This window comes from Geotrypetes seraphini, chromosome 2, assembly GCF_902459505.1.
Source record: "Geotrypetes seraphini chromosome 2, aGeoSer1.1, whole genome shotgun sequence".
In the NCBI taxonomy this organism is placed as follows: Eukaryota; Metazoa; Chordata; class Amphibia; order Gymnophiona; family Dermophiidae; genus Geotrypetes; species Geotrypetes seraphini.
This window is the reverse complement of record NC_047085.1, coordinates 147,280,920-147,298,596: the sequence shown is the minus strand read 5'-3', so window position 1 is coordinate 147,298,596 and position 17,677 is coordinate 147,280,920. Positions and strand designations below refer to the sequence as shown.

At 42.9% G+C, this 17,677-nt stretch overlaps 1 protein-coding gene across 4 annotated transcripts in view; it reads left to right on the top strand.

Moving 5' to 3' along the window:
- Positions 1-17,677, top strand: part of LPIN2 (lipin 2) — a 293,670-nt gene that overhangs the window by 26,594 nt on the left and 249,399 nt on the right. For 3 of the 4 annotated variants that reach the window (XM_033933960.1, XM_033933962.1, XM_033933963.1), the window contains exons 2-3: positions 8,466-8,530; positions 15,487-15,687. In XM_033933960.1, coding sequence (XP_033789851.1) covers positions 15,496-15,687 — 192 coding nt within the window. In that variant the 5' untranslated portion in view covers positions 8,466-8,530; positions 15,487-15,495. The remainder of the gene's footprint in view (positions 1-8,465; positions 8,531-15,486; positions 15,688-17,677) is intronic. The other variant, XM_033933961.1, reaches the window with a different exon arrangement.

The following is a 17,677-nucleotide window of genomic DNA, read 5'->3' as shown; positions in this document are numbered from 1 at the left end:
GACATGATCGAGACGTTCAAATATCTCACGGACCATATCGAGGTGGAAGAGGATATCTTCTTTTTCAAAGGCCCCATGGCAACAAGAGGGCATCCATGGAAAATCAGGGGCGGGAAACTACACGGTGACACCAGGAAATACTTCTTCACCGAAAGGGTGGTTGATCGCTGGAATAATCTTCCACTACAGGTAATTGAAGCCAGCAGCGTGCCTGATTTTAAGACAAAATGGGATCTTCACGTGGGATCTCTTCACAGAGAAAGGTAGGGGAGGGTTATTGGGGTGGGCAGACTTGATGGGCCGTGGCCCTTATCTGCCGTCTGTTTCTATGTTTCTAATAATCTTGGCAGCTGCCATTCAGTACTAACCTGAACTTTATTACATGGATATTACATGATAATGAGATGAACTTATAAAATCTACTGAAAACTGAACCGGGATCAACAACGGAGCAGTGGAAGTCTAGTTTATCAGAAGATATATTGAAGATAAGTGCAGGTTTTTCTTATGCTTGTTCCTGTATGCTTGCCGTTTAGTGCCTTGGAATAGAGTTATTTTGAAGTATTCTATCAATATAAGAACAACCCACGGAGCTTTTTATGACCAAGAATGTGTTTTTCTATGACAACTTAGTTTTTGTCATAGTGGTTTCTTGGATTAATTTCCATGAAACACAGGTCTTTTTCTCCGTAGTAGTAACCTGCCTTCATAGATTTCTGATATAATTTGTGATATCTGAATATCTTTAGGTGTTTTTCATAGAGCATTTCTATGCCAGACAAACATAAAAGTGAAACAGTTCTGATCAGCTCAATTCACTCCTCATTTTAAGTTTGCTAGCTTACAGGAGTACAATAGGAGGGTTCATGTCATTGGTTTTGCAATATTTATTATTGCTTTTGAACTGCTAAACCAGACATTTTTAGCTATTAACATAGTGCATGGTGTTAGAAGTCTTGAGGCAGCTTTTAGAGTTACTATGAAAAGGCTGGCACAGACTTGTATCTTGAAAGAACAGTTTTAAACAAGATATTCTGAATGTTATTTCATTGTTGTGAAAGGTCACTTGGACACACAAAGTCAGAGGCGTGAAGAAAATACAAGTTTTATTCACAGCATGCATGCTGGACCCCTGAGCTCCAAGCTGGCTCAGAAGTGCCGAAACCAGGAAGTTACAGAGATATTTATTCATTTTTCTGGCTATACAACTGAATTCTAGAAAAAGCTTTTCACGTGTTACTTTTCTTAACACTCATTGGTTCTAAGCTCACACTAGCAGGTCACTAGCAGGACACCTATCTAACTCTTACAGTTAAATGTACAGAAGGGCAGGGTACATCATGGCTCAAACTCTTATCTATTCAGCTTACAATGTGGTAAGGTAGGGACATACATTTTAGGCAGATGCAGTCAATAGATTATACACTGTTTTCAGCTATGTAGGCCAGAGCAATATTTTAAACAACAGTTAACTATTTCATGACCCTACATTCCCCCCTTTCAGGCTGGCGTACCTAAGGAGCCAAGCCTGACAAAATAAAGTTAGGGGTCAGGAAAGTCGGGGTCCCCAGTGGGTAAGGGACGATACTGGGAGAGGGCCAATGCAGCAGTGGAACGTTTGACAGCAGAGTCCATAGTTCAGTGGAGCAGCTTTATGGCTATGGGGACCATACAGGGCAGGCAGCAAAGGAGCAGAGAAGACAGGGCAGCAACCAGCAAGATGATATTCAGTGCTGAACCAGAGGGCAACCAGGAGCTGAAGGTACCAGAGATCCAGTCTGCAGTAAGATCACGTCAGGGAACATGAGCCAGTTTGGTGATACGATCCACATCGTTCTCAATCACTTTACTCAAGTTCAAGGCAGCAGTTGGAGAGGTTGAATTTATCACAGGCACAGCAGCTAGTAAATAGTCCAAAGCTAGACGATTCTGATAAATAGCAGTGCGCATTTTAGCATTCGCTCTGCCAATGGTACTCAAAGCTCGGGAGGTCTCATTGGTTATCAGTTCAAGTACAGCTTATAGACAAATAATGCAGTTCAGCATATAGATTGGGATCCGATAGTCCCAGGTGTCATCCTCGGTCCATGTGGCAGGTCCATAAGCAGCAATGATCCGTTCTGCAGGCCAGTCATCACCCCATTCACCTATTTTAAGGGAATTGGTGGAAGTAGACCACTTTTGGCGACCTCTGGTGTTGAATACAGGGGCTCCCAGGTGTTCACCATCGGGAAGAAGCTGGGACGAATCATGCGAAGCACACGTACCAGTCTAGTTAGCAGGCAATCAAGAGTAGGCAAACAGATCACAGAGCCAGTATCAACTATCAGGAGCTGACCATCATTCATAGGAAGTTCCATTAAGCAGTGTCTGAAGGGCTGAAGACAGTGGGAAGCAACAATGGAGGTTCACAAGGCCCATCGTGAAGGTCGTGGACCTGACGTAAAAGTGAGGGTCTGTGAAGTCAGGTTTAACATGTCCAGCTGCTTTGCCTCCCATAGCCACTGTTCTCCCATACCAGTCCCTCCTCATACAAAATAATTGCTAACATTAAGAGTCTGACCTATAGTTTCAGCAAACTATATAAACAGATTTCTAGTGATTACAGGATATCAGTATCTACTTTCATAAAACTGGGGAAACACCAAAGAGTGATGGACAGGAGCACATGAGCGGGATACAATTCAGACATATACATCAGTACCTGAGTCTCACCTTTTACCATTAATATACAATGCCATGCAGTCTCTGGCCTTCTGGACTTGGACATTGGCATTCCAGTTATATGGGTCAGTGATAGTGAAAACCATGGGATTACAGTAGCCTGTAGTACACAAGGGGCCGGAGCTAGGACCTATAGTAAGGGAGGCAGACGGGGTATTCTTTCTCATAAAGGACAGGCTCCACCATTAGTGAAGGTTTCCTCATAGGGGCAGTTCTTAAAGGCATCAGGTTATACAGACCTATATACTTAGCACATTTGGTATAATAACGCTGTCAATCTAGGGAGCCACACAAAACTGAATTAGGGGTAGTACCATGACCTTGAGAAACATCAAATAGCACACATGTAACACAATACAAAGACACCGGGCGAGTGGGGTCTACAATAAGAGTCTAGTTGATAAGTGGACCCTCAACATCATCAATGTAGATTTCCGCCCACTTTTAAACTTCATCACCAGTAGGTTGAAAACAGAAAATACCCTCAAATGTTTGACACTTTCTGTACTTAACTCCTTCATGCAAACAAACATCAGGCAAAGGGCTGCACTTGTTAAGTACAAAATACAGAAGAAAGAAACATAAGTGAGGGCAACACAAATATCATATCTATATATACTAACATAGGAAGCTCATTTTTCTTTCAGGCACAACTTAGAAAACTTCAGTTATACTCAAGACACTTGCTAAAGGCAGTGTGAACCACAGGCAGTCAATTAAACTCAAACACTTATAAAGAATTATATTCAGAACACCTGCTAAGTACAGTGGTAAATATTCAGAACTTTTGAGGTCTTAGAAAGCTTCAGCTGAAGATCCGTGTTGTAGTGGAACCAAGTTTCATGTCCGGACACCTTTGACAACTGTAAGAGAAGAAATTAGGACAGTAAAAGGACCTATCCACCTAGGTTTCAGGGGGTCTGACTTCCAAGTTTTAGCCATACTGTATTTCCAGGGACATACCCATGGACTTGTGTAGCTATCGATAGTGGGGCCCTTTCCAGGACCCATTTGTGGAGCTCTTGAAGGGCTTTAGCTAAAGACTGGACCTGACTCTGGAGGATATCTGATCCCAGAGTAGCAAAGGAACCAGGATCTGGGTTCACAATGGGTGGTGGCCGGCCGGACATGAGCTCAAATGGGGCTTAGATGGGATGCATCTAATCTGAAAAAGAACAGAAGGCAGCAGGACAGGTCAGGACAGATTAGTTTTTTCAATTCATTTTGTGAGAAGGGTCTTAAGAGTTCTGTTTATTCTTTCGACCTGACCAGAGCTCTCAGGATGGTAAGCAGCATATAATTTCTATTCAATTTGGAGGGCCTGAGCAATTTGTTGGACAACATCGGCAATGAAAGCAGGGCCATTGTCACTGCCTATAAAAACAAGGAGATCAAGGCACGGAATTATTCAGGAGGTGTTTGGTTACGTCTCTGGCGCGTTCAGTGCAAGTAAGGAAGGCTTTGACCCATCTAGTCAGGGTGTCTGTGAAGACTAGGAAGTGACTGAGGGAACGGGAAATGGGCATGTGGGTAAAATCTACAGACAGAACCTGCATCGGATATGTTCCAATAGGTTGGTATCCAAGAGGTGGCAGTCATCTGATTGGGAATTTTATTCTAGAACCGACAACACACTGTCGGACCATATTCCGGACTAGCTGATCAAGGTGATTGATAAAGAAATGTCTCTTGAGAGTCAATTTTAATAGCGGGTTCTCCAGAGTGTGCCAGATCATGGCATCTTTTGACAATCGTGAGGGCCAGGTGTTGAGGAATAACTATGAGGGTGCTGTGCTTGCGTTTGAAGTATCAGTGTGTGGGTCTGGATTGGCACTTGAATTGGCGCATTTTGTATCCACCCCCCTTTCAGGACAGACTGGCCCAAAATAATGCATGCCCAAGTCTGTTCCTGAGAAGCGTACTGGGGTGTAAGGGAATCCAGAAAAGGAATGATTGTATACAGAGGGGCCGAAAGAGGGGGCAGAGACTGGCAGCTCGGGCTGTGCGGTCGGCAAGGGCATTGCCACGAGAGACAAGGTCCATCACGCGTCTGTAAGCATGGCAGTGCATAACAGAAACACGTGAGGGTAGTTGTACGGCCTCAAGAAGGTCAAGAATGAGGGGAGCATGATGGATCAGGCGGCCGGAGGCTGTAATGAAACCTCGATATTTCCAGATGGCCCTATGGGAATGCAAGTTAAGGAAAGCATATTTGGAGTCAGTATATATATTGCAAGACTGAGAGGCAGAGTGGCGCAAGGCAGAAGTGAGGGCATACAGCTCAGCTTCATGGGCAGAAGGGCCAGAGGGCAGGGGCCTGAGTCAGAAGTTTTTGGAGGCAGCGAAAAGACCGCTCCTGAAGTTGGGTCCAGACAAAAGGGGCTGAGTCAGCGCCTTTGGTGGAATCATACAGAGGACGAGCAATAGTAGAGAAATCAGGGATCCAGATGGGACAGTATCCTGCAATACTGAGAAAGGTGCTCAGAGCCTTGCAGTTATCAGGGACAGGGAGACTACAGACAGCCTAGACCTCGGTGTAGGAAGGGACCTGGTACCCTTGGAGATTTGAAAGCCAAGGTAGGTGACACGAGGAAGGCATACTTGAAATCAATGTAAATATGGCCACAGGAAAATTTAAAAGGCAGACCCACTATCTGAAAGACTCAGATAAATAATAATAATAACAGTTTATATACCGCAATACCGTGAAGAGCTATGTGGTTTACAAAAGATTAGAGAAGGTACAAAATAATTGAACTTAAGATGTGTACTAACACATAAGAATTGTTCTCAATCCCTATTCTATATCAGGTTCCTACCCCAAAGAGCTGACTTATAAAATTAAGCTAAATGCAGTTCTGGATCCACCCACTAAGCAGGGTAGTCTGACACAAGCGCTCTCTAAAGCAGCAGTCCCTTCACTATCAGCTGACTGGCAAAAATATTTACTTCAATACAAAAGCATTCCTAAAAATTACATTGTTATACCTAAACTTACATTTTTTATATACAGAAATACAAAACAAAGATTGGAATATACAGTAAAACTTTGGATTGCAAATAACTTGGTTTGCAAGTGTTCTATAAGACAAGCAATGATTAAATTTTAACTTGCTATACCAGCAACGTCTTGCAATACACGTACATACAGTATAGAAGCATCACATTTTTACAACTGAGCCAATGGTTCCTCTCTATATGTCGCTGCAGGAATGCAGTGACTGTTCCAAACGAGCAAGGGCTTGCAATACAAGTATGTATATTTTTGTACACTAGTGCCCTGGAATACAAGCATACTTCTGGAACAAATTATGTCCCAAACCAAAGTTTTACTGTACTCACAAGTTTAAACATTGTTCATTTTTATTTTTTTTTACAATCAACATGGGTCTCAGTAGAGACTTACTCCCCCTTCCTACAGAATTTCACAAAGGAGAGAGAGTTGCTTAAAGATCAAAGAGATCAAATTACAGATGTAGTCCTTTTCAGAACTTTTAAATTTAGACAAATAACTACTAAATTTGGACAAAGAACTTCTTTTTAGCATGGAATATAATTTCCAGAAATCATATTTTTCGTTTATATGCATTTCTGAATATGCATATACATTTTATAACATAGCCAAAAACTTCAAATGCAAAACCACTTATCTGTTTCAGGAGAAACCACATTGGAAGTGCTACACACTTCATGGCCCTTATCAGCACAAAAGGAAAAGTACTCTCCTCTCATGCTGTGAACAACTGACAGTTTAAACTTCACTGATACATTTGAACAGACAGAAGTCATAAAGAACCCGGGATACTGCAGGACTTGGGAATCAGATGAAGGGAAGAATTTGGCAAGGTCTGAAGCAAGGGCAGTGCTGAATAGAGAGGGGCTAATTTTAAAGCCCTGGGGTAGACGGGTCCAGGTTACTTAGGAGGTTTGTCCAGTGGAAGGGTTTTCCCATTGGAATGCAAAAATTGGCTGACTGGAAGAGGAACTGACAGCAAACGAATGCATAAAAACCTGAAGAGTTATGTCCTCTTCCAGGGAGCCAGAGGGGGCCAGCCCACACCAAATATCGGCCATTCTAACTGGCACAGACAAATAAGGGTTGATTTGTTAAGTATAATCAAAGACAAATTCCTTTTTTAAAATTAGCTAACATATCAAGGGATCCCCACAGGTAGACAGACATCCCCCCATTGTGCAATGGAGGACAAAAACACTTCCCTGAATTCCTGGCCCCGCCCGTCTCCGGACTAGGGAAACGCAGTACTAACAGGTCCACACTCGCTTCGTCCTCAAGGACGTCTCAAACACTCTCAAACACACAAAACACAACAGATTTCAGTTCAGTTACTCAACCAGAAAATAACAGTTCCTAGAATCCCTTTCCCACAACTTTTCAGCGACAGATCACGTGGCTTACTAGGCAGGAGACGAGAGACAGGATAGGGATGATCAATCCCCACTTACCAGATAGTGGCCACTCCAGGTACAGATACAGATACAGATTCTTGTACATTAAACTGAGACTAGATAAATCAGTTGAAGCGGTCCAACGTCCTGAGGTCTGCCAACCCCCCAAAAGGAAGGCAGCCGGCTAAGCAGACATATCAGCCGTAGGACCAGAAACAAGTGACCAATCGAGTAACCAGTGGTCAAGAGACCTTCAAGTCCCTGTTCGGAAGCCAAATGAAATGTCACTTGGACACACAAAGTCAGAGGCGTGAAGAAAATACAAGTTTTATTCACAGCATGCATGCTGGACCCCTGAGCTCCAAGCTGGCTCAGAAGTGCCGAAACCAGGAAGTTACAGAGATATTTATTCATTTTTCTGGCTATACAACTGAATTCTAGAAAAAGCTTTTCACGTGTTACTTTTCTTAACACTCATTGGTTCTAAGCTCACACTAGCAGGTCACTAGCAGGACACCTATCTAACTCTTACAGTTAAATGTACAGAAGGGCAGGGTACATCATGGCTCAAACTCTTATCTATTCAGCTTACAATGTGGTAAGGTAGGGACATACATTTTAGGCAGATGCAGTCAATAGATTATACACTGTTTTCAGCTATGTAGGCCAGAGCAATATTTTAAACAACAGTTAACTATTTCATGACCCTACAGTTGGACTCATTGTGCCACTTAATGTTTAACTGGCTGCTTGCCTTTTGAATAATGCTGTTAATGAGATGTATCATCATTTCTAAAAAGTCTTTGATTTAGTAAGTAAGAATGTATAACTCTTCAGGTTATGACTGATGCCAGATATTGGATCTAACAACTTTTTCTGTGAGTGTTGTAGCTAAAGATGGAAGAGATGAGGGAGAAGTGTGATAGGACTAGTTTTTCACATAAAATAGGAACTAAATCAGGGTGGGCAGCCATGGTCCTTGAAGGCCACAACCCAGTTGGGTTTTCAAGATTTTCACAATGAATATGCATGAATCTATGTGTATACAATGGAAGCAATACGTGCAAACCAAGCTCATGCTTAATTCATTTTGGAAATCTTGAAAATATGACTGTTTTTTGCCTCTTGAGGATTGTATTTGTCCACTCTTGCTCTAAATAGATGCCAGTAGGCAGTTAGCTATCTGGGTGTGTGTTGGTCATAATATTCTGTCTGATCTCACAGTGCTGTATTCCAGAATTTTTAATGTGTTCTTTGTTCATATACATTAGTGTAATTCTCATCTTTACCTTTTTTTTTCTTCCCTTTTTTTTTTTTTAAAATTTATTTAACAGAGTACTAGTCTAGTGGAGGTGATACTCTAAAGTGTGCTGGAACCTTTGGAACTTCAGGACTACCTGTATGTAAACCCCTATGCTTGTTTATTTTTCTAACTGTGCTTCCTTGTCATCAGCAGCAGATGAATCTAGAGATGAGTGGTTTGTCCATTTACCAGCAGGTGGAGATAGCATGAAGTTGAGCTCTGACATATATATATGATAGTCTGCTCACTGGTACTTCAGTATTCTCTATCGCTGCCACGCATGCTTACGTTCCTGTTTTGGCCATGCTAACTCGGCGAGGGGATTAGGCCTCCAGGGTGCCTATCTTGGTGTAGCCTGTGGTGCCAGTTTCCTACCTGTTCCCTGATCCCCAGAGGGTGTTTGCTCTGCACTTCCCTCCCTCCTCATTGAACATTTAAAAAAAAATTTAAAAAAAAATAGGTGTGCAGATGCAAACCCTGAGGGAGTGCAGTGGTCTGGGGTGTTCACAGGGGTTCATAGTCAGTCGCGTGCCGACAATCGACTGCTGACAATTCGGTGCAAGACACCAGCGTGCTGCGGAAAACTTTAGTTTTAAAGAGCTCCGAAGCGGGGTGTGAGTGGGGAACCCTCCCACTTTACTGCATAGTGTTCGTGGGGGGGGGGGGGATTGGAACCCTCCATTATAAAGAAAATGGAACTTTTTCCGATTTTTTTCAGGAAAAGTTCCATTTTCTCTTTAATGTGGGGGGTTGCACCCCCCACATCCTCCCAAACGGCAGCGTGAACAGTATGCAGTAAAATGGTAGGTTCCCCCCATCAGAGCTCTTTAAAACTAAGTTTTCCCGCGGTGCGCTTGTGTCTTGAGCCGAATTGTCGGCGCGCTGGTGTCTGGCGCGCGATTGTCCCGTCACTGTTCACAGGAATCACAGTAGCAGTAAGAGATATGCTTACATTTTATCACTGTGAGTATACTTTACTTGCTATTTTCTCTTCTCACCTTGGTCCTCACTCCTTTGATTATCCCAGGACAAGCAGGCAGCATATTCTCTACATGTGGGTGACGTCATCCACGGAGCCCCGTCGAGAGGAGGAGTGTTTTATTTTTCTTGACAATTAAGTTCAATTTCAATAAAAGTTATTTTTTCCATCTGTGTTAAGATTTTTGATGGGTTTTAAAAATTGTGACAAGCTTCAGCGGTCTATTTCAGCTGCAGACCCCATAAATGGTGTCTACAGTGTTTAGGCCCTGAACACAAAATAGAGACTTGTTCTCGCTGTTCAACTTTAAAATTCCGCTCTCTTAAAGTCCATTGCACTCAACAAGAGCAGTTATTAGATGCTGCCCTAGATGGTGCCAGATTTTCACAATTGTCGACATCGAAGACTTCAACATCGGCTTTGACATCGATAACGCAAGAGATTCCAGCATCGGGAAGCCAGTTAAGAAGCCACCTTGTTCCAAACAAGCATCGCAGGTCTCTACATCAAGTCCCTTGATGCAGACCAAGCAACGATGCCACCGCTCTCCAGCTTCGCAGGTTGTCTCTCCTATAAGGTGCGCATCCTCACTGAGGTCACCCACTCCGAGACAACCTGCTGCACTGATGGTACCAGCTGTTGTGCCATCAGTATCGGTGCCTTCTTTTAGAGAGAAACTCGATGAGTTCTTTCAAAGGGAGCTTAAAACAACTGATAAGACAATTGCTTAACTTTGACTAGTATATTCCTTCACAGAATCTTGCACAATATCAGCAGATTGTGCAAACTCTCTCAGTCTAGACCAGGGGTGGGCAACTCCGGTCCTCGAGGGCCTGAATCCAGTAGGGTTTTCAGGATTTCCTCAATGAATATGCATTGAAGATCTCATGCATATTCATTGGGTAAATCCTGAAAACCCCCTAGATAGTATATTGCATAGTCAGCCTATGATGCTTTTGAGATGTCATCTAGAGAATCAGCTATGTCAGCGGCTATGAGGCGTCTAACTTGGCTAAGAGTTTGATATGGACATTAATCTTCAGGACAGATTAGCCAATATTCCATGTTTAGGGGATGAGCATTTTGGTGATTCCACCGAGGCAGCCAAACAAAAATTAAATCTGCATGAAACCAGTTGGAATTCTTTAGTCCAAACAAAGGCTAAGTCTTCAATTTCAATACAGGCAGCCAAGCCTTCTTATTCATATCAATGGCATTAAACTACTAAACCATCTGTTTCTAGACCACCACCACAAAGGAAGCAGAAGCAAAAGCGGTATCGGAAAGCTCAGACAGCTCCTCAATAGCTTACTCAGTCTTTTTTATGTGCTTCTCGAGAGTATACGGTAGTTGCTGTCCCCCTATCTCAAACTCTTCCCCTTCCAATTGGATGTCATGTACAAATCTACCATCAATGTTGGACTCTGATGACAACTGACTTGTGGGTTCTCAAAGTCATCAAGGAAGGTTACTCTCCTAATTTTCTCTCCAAACCATCAAATCATCCTCCAAGAAAGTCCTCTTTAAATTTGCAAAAATGTCCCCTTTTTCTTCAGGAAATAGAGGCTCTACTTCAACTAAATGCCATAGAGGTTGTTCCCCCCTCTGTCAGAGAAATCAGGGGTTCTGCTCAAGTATTTTCTTGCCCTGAAGAAAAAAAGCTTATCCCAGGACAAACAGGCAGCATATTCTCACATGTGGGTGACATCATCCATGGAGACCCGATGCGGACAGCTGCAAAGCATTCTTGCTTGAAGAAATTTAGAAAGTTTGCGACTGACCGCACCGCGCATGTCCAGATCATTTATAAAGATGTGCCTTCTCGCCGAACATAGGTCATGCGTCTCCTGTGAGGTACCTCGGTTCTCAGTTTTCCGCGGAGCCAAAAAGCACCTGTTTCTCAGTTCTGCTGATTTTTGAGTTGCCTTCTCGCACCACGGCTTTCTTTCTTCTTTACTTGTTTCTTTCTTTTAGTCGCTGTGCAGCATGTCCCTTTAAAAACAAACAAACAATAAACCTTTCATTTTTTCTTCCATCGGTTCTTCAGGCCCTGCCGCCGGCCCTTGTTCATTTTCGGCCGTATGTTTTTCTATGTCCCGGCCTCTTACTGGGTTTAAGAAGTGTAGTCGGTGTAATCGGGCGATTTCTCTCACCGCATGAATGACTACTTCGGAAAACTGCGAGCCATGGAATCGAGGGTGAAATACTCACGTGGATTAAAAACTGGCTTGAGCATAGGAAACAGAGAATGGGGGTAAATAGACAATACTCTGACTGGAAGAATGTCACTAGTGGGGTGCCGCAGGGCTCAGTGCTTGGACCCGTGCTCTTCAACATCTTTATAAATGATCTGGACATAGGTACGACGAGTGAGGTGATTAAGTTTGCAGATGATACGAAGTTATTCAGAGTAGTGAAGACTGGGGGATTGCGAAGATCTGAAACGTGACATAATCAGGCTCGAGGAATGGGCATCAACATGGCAGATGAGGTTCAACGTAGATAAGTGTAAAGTGATACATGTCGGTAAAAAAATCTCATGCATGAATACAGGATGTCCGGGGTGGTACTTGGAGAGACCTCCCAGGAAAGAGACTTGGGAGTTCTGATCGACAAGTTGATGAAGCCGTCCGGGCAATGTGTGGCGGTGGCAAAAAGGGCAAACAGAATGCTAGGAATGATAAAGAAGGGGATCACGAACAGGTCGGAGAAGGTTATCATGCCACTGTACCGGGCCATAGTGCGCCCTCACCTGGAGTACTGCGTCCAGCACTGGTCGCCGTACATGAAGAAAGACATGGTACTACTCAAAAGGGTCCAGAGAAAAGCGACTAAAATGGTTAAGGGGCTGGAAGAGTTGCCATACAGCAAAAGATTAAAGAAACACTCTAAGTGAAGGTTCAAAGCCATTTCTTGATATTATTGACCAATATAGGGCAAGCAGTGGCTTCCCCCATGTCTTTCTCTTTTTTTAAAAAAATTTTTTTATTGATTTTCCAAACGTCAATAGTGCAAAACACAAATATATATCATATAATAAGTCAATGAAAGCACATTCATCTTACAAACATATGTGACCAACCATTTTATCCCACCCCCACATCCAATAACTAATCACCCCCCCCTCACAAAAACATAGATTCTTACAATAACCTTTCCGGAAATAGCCACCCCCCCTCCCTTCCCTGGATGTGTATGAAAATAAACAAAAATTGACTTATAAACAAACTATAGTGAAGTAATAAAAGATGTCAACAGCAGCCATATTCAATTTAAATGAATTAATATGCCCCAACATGTCAGCATTTATTTTCTCATATCTATAGCTTGAACATAAATTTGCCCACCAGAAAGTAAAATTCAGGCGATCGTAATTTTTAAAATTACGGGTTACCATCCGCATGGCTATCCCGGTCATAATTAGGAAAAGACGGCATTTATATCGATCAGTAGGGGGCTAAATATGTAATAATGTTCCAAATATGACTACCTTATATGGTAGTGGAATTGATGATTCCAATATGTTATTAATCTTTCCCCATATTGACTTCCAAAAATTGAGTATCAAAGGACAACAGAACAGATGATCCAGTGTCCCAATGTCTAGATGACAGTGCCAACATCTATTAGATTTAGAACTATCTTTTTTTTTTAATTTTTATTTATTCATTTTTGAATTCTTACAAGTGAATTAAACATATTATAATCAATTATCATATGGCACTTGTATTTACAAACAAATCCTCTTATAATATAGAATAAATTCCCTCCCTTTTGTCACTATTCCTATTTCCATATGATATACATTCCCCATCTCACCCCTATATATCTACTATCCATGTGCTAAGATATCTGATCATTAGAATAATAAGTCAATGGTTCCCAAATTTTTTTTAAATTATGAAGATTCCCTTGTTGTAACGCTAACACCTTTTCCATTTTATATATATGACAAACTGAGTTCCACCAAAATGTATAATTTAATTTAGTATAATCCTTCTAATTTTGAGTAATTTGTTGCATGGCGACCCCTGTCAATATTAATAATAATTTGTTATTATTTGCAGAAATCAGACTCTGAGTTCTCATTGCTGTACCAAATAATATAGTGAACAGGGGTCCAAAAAGATCTGTGTAACAAAAAAAACCATGTTTGTCTCATAGATGCTGACGCTGTACATCTCATCCTCCAAGTCCAAATTCGTGGTCATCGAGACGCAGAAATATATTGCTTAATCTCAATGCTCCAGATGTCTCTAAGACTAGATTTTGGCTTTTTATTCAAGAATTCAGATATTAATTTATACCACAGGGTGGCCTGATGTCCTTGGAAATCTGCTTGGAAGCAAAGAACCTGCAAGCTATAATGATTTTTTAGATTTCACCACTCAGGGAACCCCTTCTGAATGGCTTGCTTCAACTGCAACCACTTATAATGTTGAGATTTTGAAATGCCATATAATTGCTGCAGTCGTGAAAACTCAAGCATTTTCCCATTTGATATAACATCATCCATAGTACGTATACCTGCCTGCATCCAGTGCTTCCAGGCGATTTTAGGCTCGCCAATTTGAATCTTGGAGTTTAACCATAAGGATTGATAAGTGGTTTTCTCTACTGGAATATCTGTTAATTTATTAATAAATTTCAAAGTTTCCAGGTGTCAAATAAAATACTATTGTCCTTAACATATCTGGGTAACTTGATACTCAACACATGAAAGGTCGGGGGAGATGTTCCATGAGCTCAGGAAGGATCCAATACATACCCTGACGCAGTATATAGGTCTGATGGTACCTATAATAATTGGGGAAATTTACTCCACCTGCCACAATTGGTTTTTGTAAAGATACTAAGGCAATTCTCGCAGTTTTACCCAGCCAAATAAATTTAGTAAGAATACTATTTAATTTCTTATAAAAGTACACCTGAAAAAACACTGGCAACATATCCATTTGGTAGCAAACCACAGGCAAAATCATCATCTTAACTGTTTGGACTCTCCCCTACCAGGACAGATGTAGTGGGTTCCATTGCTCACACATTTCAGTAACCTTTAGCAATAAAGATTTTTCATTTACTTTCATCTTCTTGAAATATTGGAGTTTTTTGCACCCTCCTTGTGTTTTTTCCTTCTTGGTGGTCATCCATTGCTTTTGTATGAACTGAGGAGCTGAGGCACTGCCCAGTGACACAAGAAGGCTGAGTTGAAATATGTAGATAATGCCTTCTGCAAACCTTGTGGGTGAAAGGGAGGAACCCACATGTCAAGCCTACTGTACTTTTATACTGGAAAGATTACCAATGGCCTAATCTTCCCATAGAGGAGACCTTCAAGGTCACGGTAGAGAAATCCTACCGCCTGCCTAACAACTTCTCTGTTGTCATGGAGTACAAGCTTATTGAGAGAGCATCTCCTTGATTTTACTATTCAGAGATTGAGATATTCTCCATTTGTTTCATATTTATTTTTTACTTTTTGTGACAATAAAAGGACAGTTTGTATAAGTTGGGAAGGATTAAGAATATACTAAATATCCAGAGTTATTTTTTATTAGGAAATTGTTTGAGATTACAAAACAGCTTTCGAGTTCCTATTAGAAACAGAAATATATTTTATTATCCTTGCCCTTAAAAAGAAGATCCCTCTCCCCACCAAAAAAAATCTATCAACTTTAAGGATAGCTCTTTGAGAGAAGTGTTTTATGAAATACATTATGATTTAATGTACAGATATGAAGATATCTCTGCTTTAAAAAGAAAGCTGTTGCAACTTTTTGTTATGTCATCTAGTACTGTCATTCCATGTGAGTTAAGATCATTCATTGGATGCATTGGAAATTGCATATAAAAATTCTTGTGATGTCAATAAAAATGTTAATTAACACAAAACCGTGCTTATATGCAAATGAGTACTAACAAGTACTGTGTCAGTCATGAAACACCAACATTCCAGGTTCACATATTTCACTAAGAACTGAACTGAAGAGATTCATAGGTGGTTCAAGTTGGATAACTTAATAGCATGACATTTTATGTTCACATTACATTAATATTTTTTGTTTGTTTCCAGTCTCAGACTATGAACTACGTGGGTCAGCTTGCAGGACAGGTGCTGGTGACTGTGAAGGAACTATACAAAGGCATTAATCAGGCTACACTTTCAGGGTGCATAGATGTGATCGTGGTTCAGCAGCAGGATGGCACTTACCAGTGCTCGCCTTTTCATGTCCGTTTTGGAAAGCTTGGTGTTCTGCGCTCCAAAGAAAAATGTGTAAGTGCAGAATATTCTCCTCTGAGGTCTGTGAGGAATAGCTATTTTATCCCAGGACAAGCAGGCAGCATATTCTTTACGCATGGGTGACGTCACCGACGGAGCCCACGGTACGGACCTTTTTACTAGAAAGTTCTAGTTGGCCGCACCGCGCGTGCGCGAGTGCCTTCCCGCCCGACGGAGGAGTGCGTGGTCCCCAGTTTCTTCGTTTCCGCGGAGCGAAGAAGACGTGTGTTTTTCAACGTCGTTGAAATACTCCTTTTGCCTTCCCGCTCGCGTTCTTTTTTCGATTTTTTCACCTTCGGGTGCTTTTTTCTTTCTATTACAAAAAAAAAAAAATTCCTTTCTTTTTGCTTTCTTTTTCGTTCCTGCCCCGGCGGGGCCTGTTAGCACGATCCAGGCCTCGGGGTTTGTTTTGCGGAGGCCGTGTTCCCATTCATGCCCCCGCAGCCCGGTTTTAAGAAGTGCCAGCGGTGTGCACGCCCGATCTCCCTCACTGACCCACACAATTGGTGCTTACAGTGCTTGGGACCGGATCATCGGGCGGATTCCTGCACCCGCTGTGCCACTCTTAAAAAACGCACTTTGAAGAATCGTCAAATCCAACAAAATCTACTTTTCGGCACCGGCCCGACTATGGATTCGACCTCTTCATCTGCGGCACCGTCGAAATCGACACCGACCACTTCGACACCGCCTGAGTCGACATCGGCGCCCCCGGCGCCAGGTAAGCCGGCTAAGAAGCCTTCCACCCTTGAGCGCCCTCCCACTTCGGGGACGACACCAGTCCTTTCGGCTCCACGCCGAGCCAAAAAAACGCTCCACTCCGATTTCGGTGAGTGCCTCGTCATCGGCCCCCTCATCGCCGGAGTGTAGAGCGGCACCCATGGAACCAAAGAAGAAAAAAGTGGTTCCGGTGCCTCCCCTGGATGACCGCATTGCGGCCATCCTCCAGGACAAGTTGCAGGAACAACTCCACAAGCAACTTAAGCAGCTCTTACCCTCTATCTTGGCACCGCTGCTCTCGGTACCAGACCGGCCCGAGCCCCATACCGTCCAACCGGTATCCACTCCCTCGGTACCTATGGACTCCTCCATGCCCATTCTCTCGGCACCGCATCTCCATTCCCATGCCGAGGCTATGGCCTTGACGACGACCGATCCTCCTCGGGACCGGGCAGGGCACCGGTCTCCCCACGACTCTGACCGGCACCGTACTTCCCGGGACCGAGACAGACACAGGTCTGCATCACCCGGTAACGTCTCGGTACGCTCAGGCAAGTCTTTGTCTAAAACTCACCATGCCGAGCCTTCCACTCCAGTCTCTCGATACGCACATACCGATGTCAGAGACCCGGACCTATGGGAACAATCCCCTACCGGTACCGAGGAGGATGCATCGTCGTCGGATGACGAGCCTTCGGCACCCGATACAGCATCTAAACCTGAACAATCTTCCTTCTCAAAATTCCTCAGGGAGTTGTCGGGTGCTTTGTCTTTGCCACTGGAATCTGACTCTAAAAAGTCACAAGCTTTCCTGGAGGCATTAGATTTCGATCAACCTCCCAAAGAGTTCCTAAAGTTGCCCGTGCATGATATCTTACGGGAAACTTTTTATAAAAATTGGGAGAACCCGCTGACTATTCCTGGGGCCCCCCGTAAATTGGACAGCCTCTATAGGGTTATACCAATCCCAGGATTTGATAAACCCCAACTCCCTCATGAGTCTCTCCTGGTGGAGTCCACTTTAAAAAAGACTCAGGGCTCTAGCGTTTATGCCTCCACCCCTCCTGGCAGAGAGGGCAAAACTATGGACAAGTTTGGCAAGCGGCTCTATCAGAACGCCATGCTTGCCAACAGGGCAAACAACTACTCGTTCCATTTTTCATTCTACCTCAAACATCTGGTAATGCAACTCTCCGCCATGCAAAAGTACATGCCAGAGCATAAGGTTCCACTTTTCCAACAGCACGTCTCCAGCCTGCTTCAA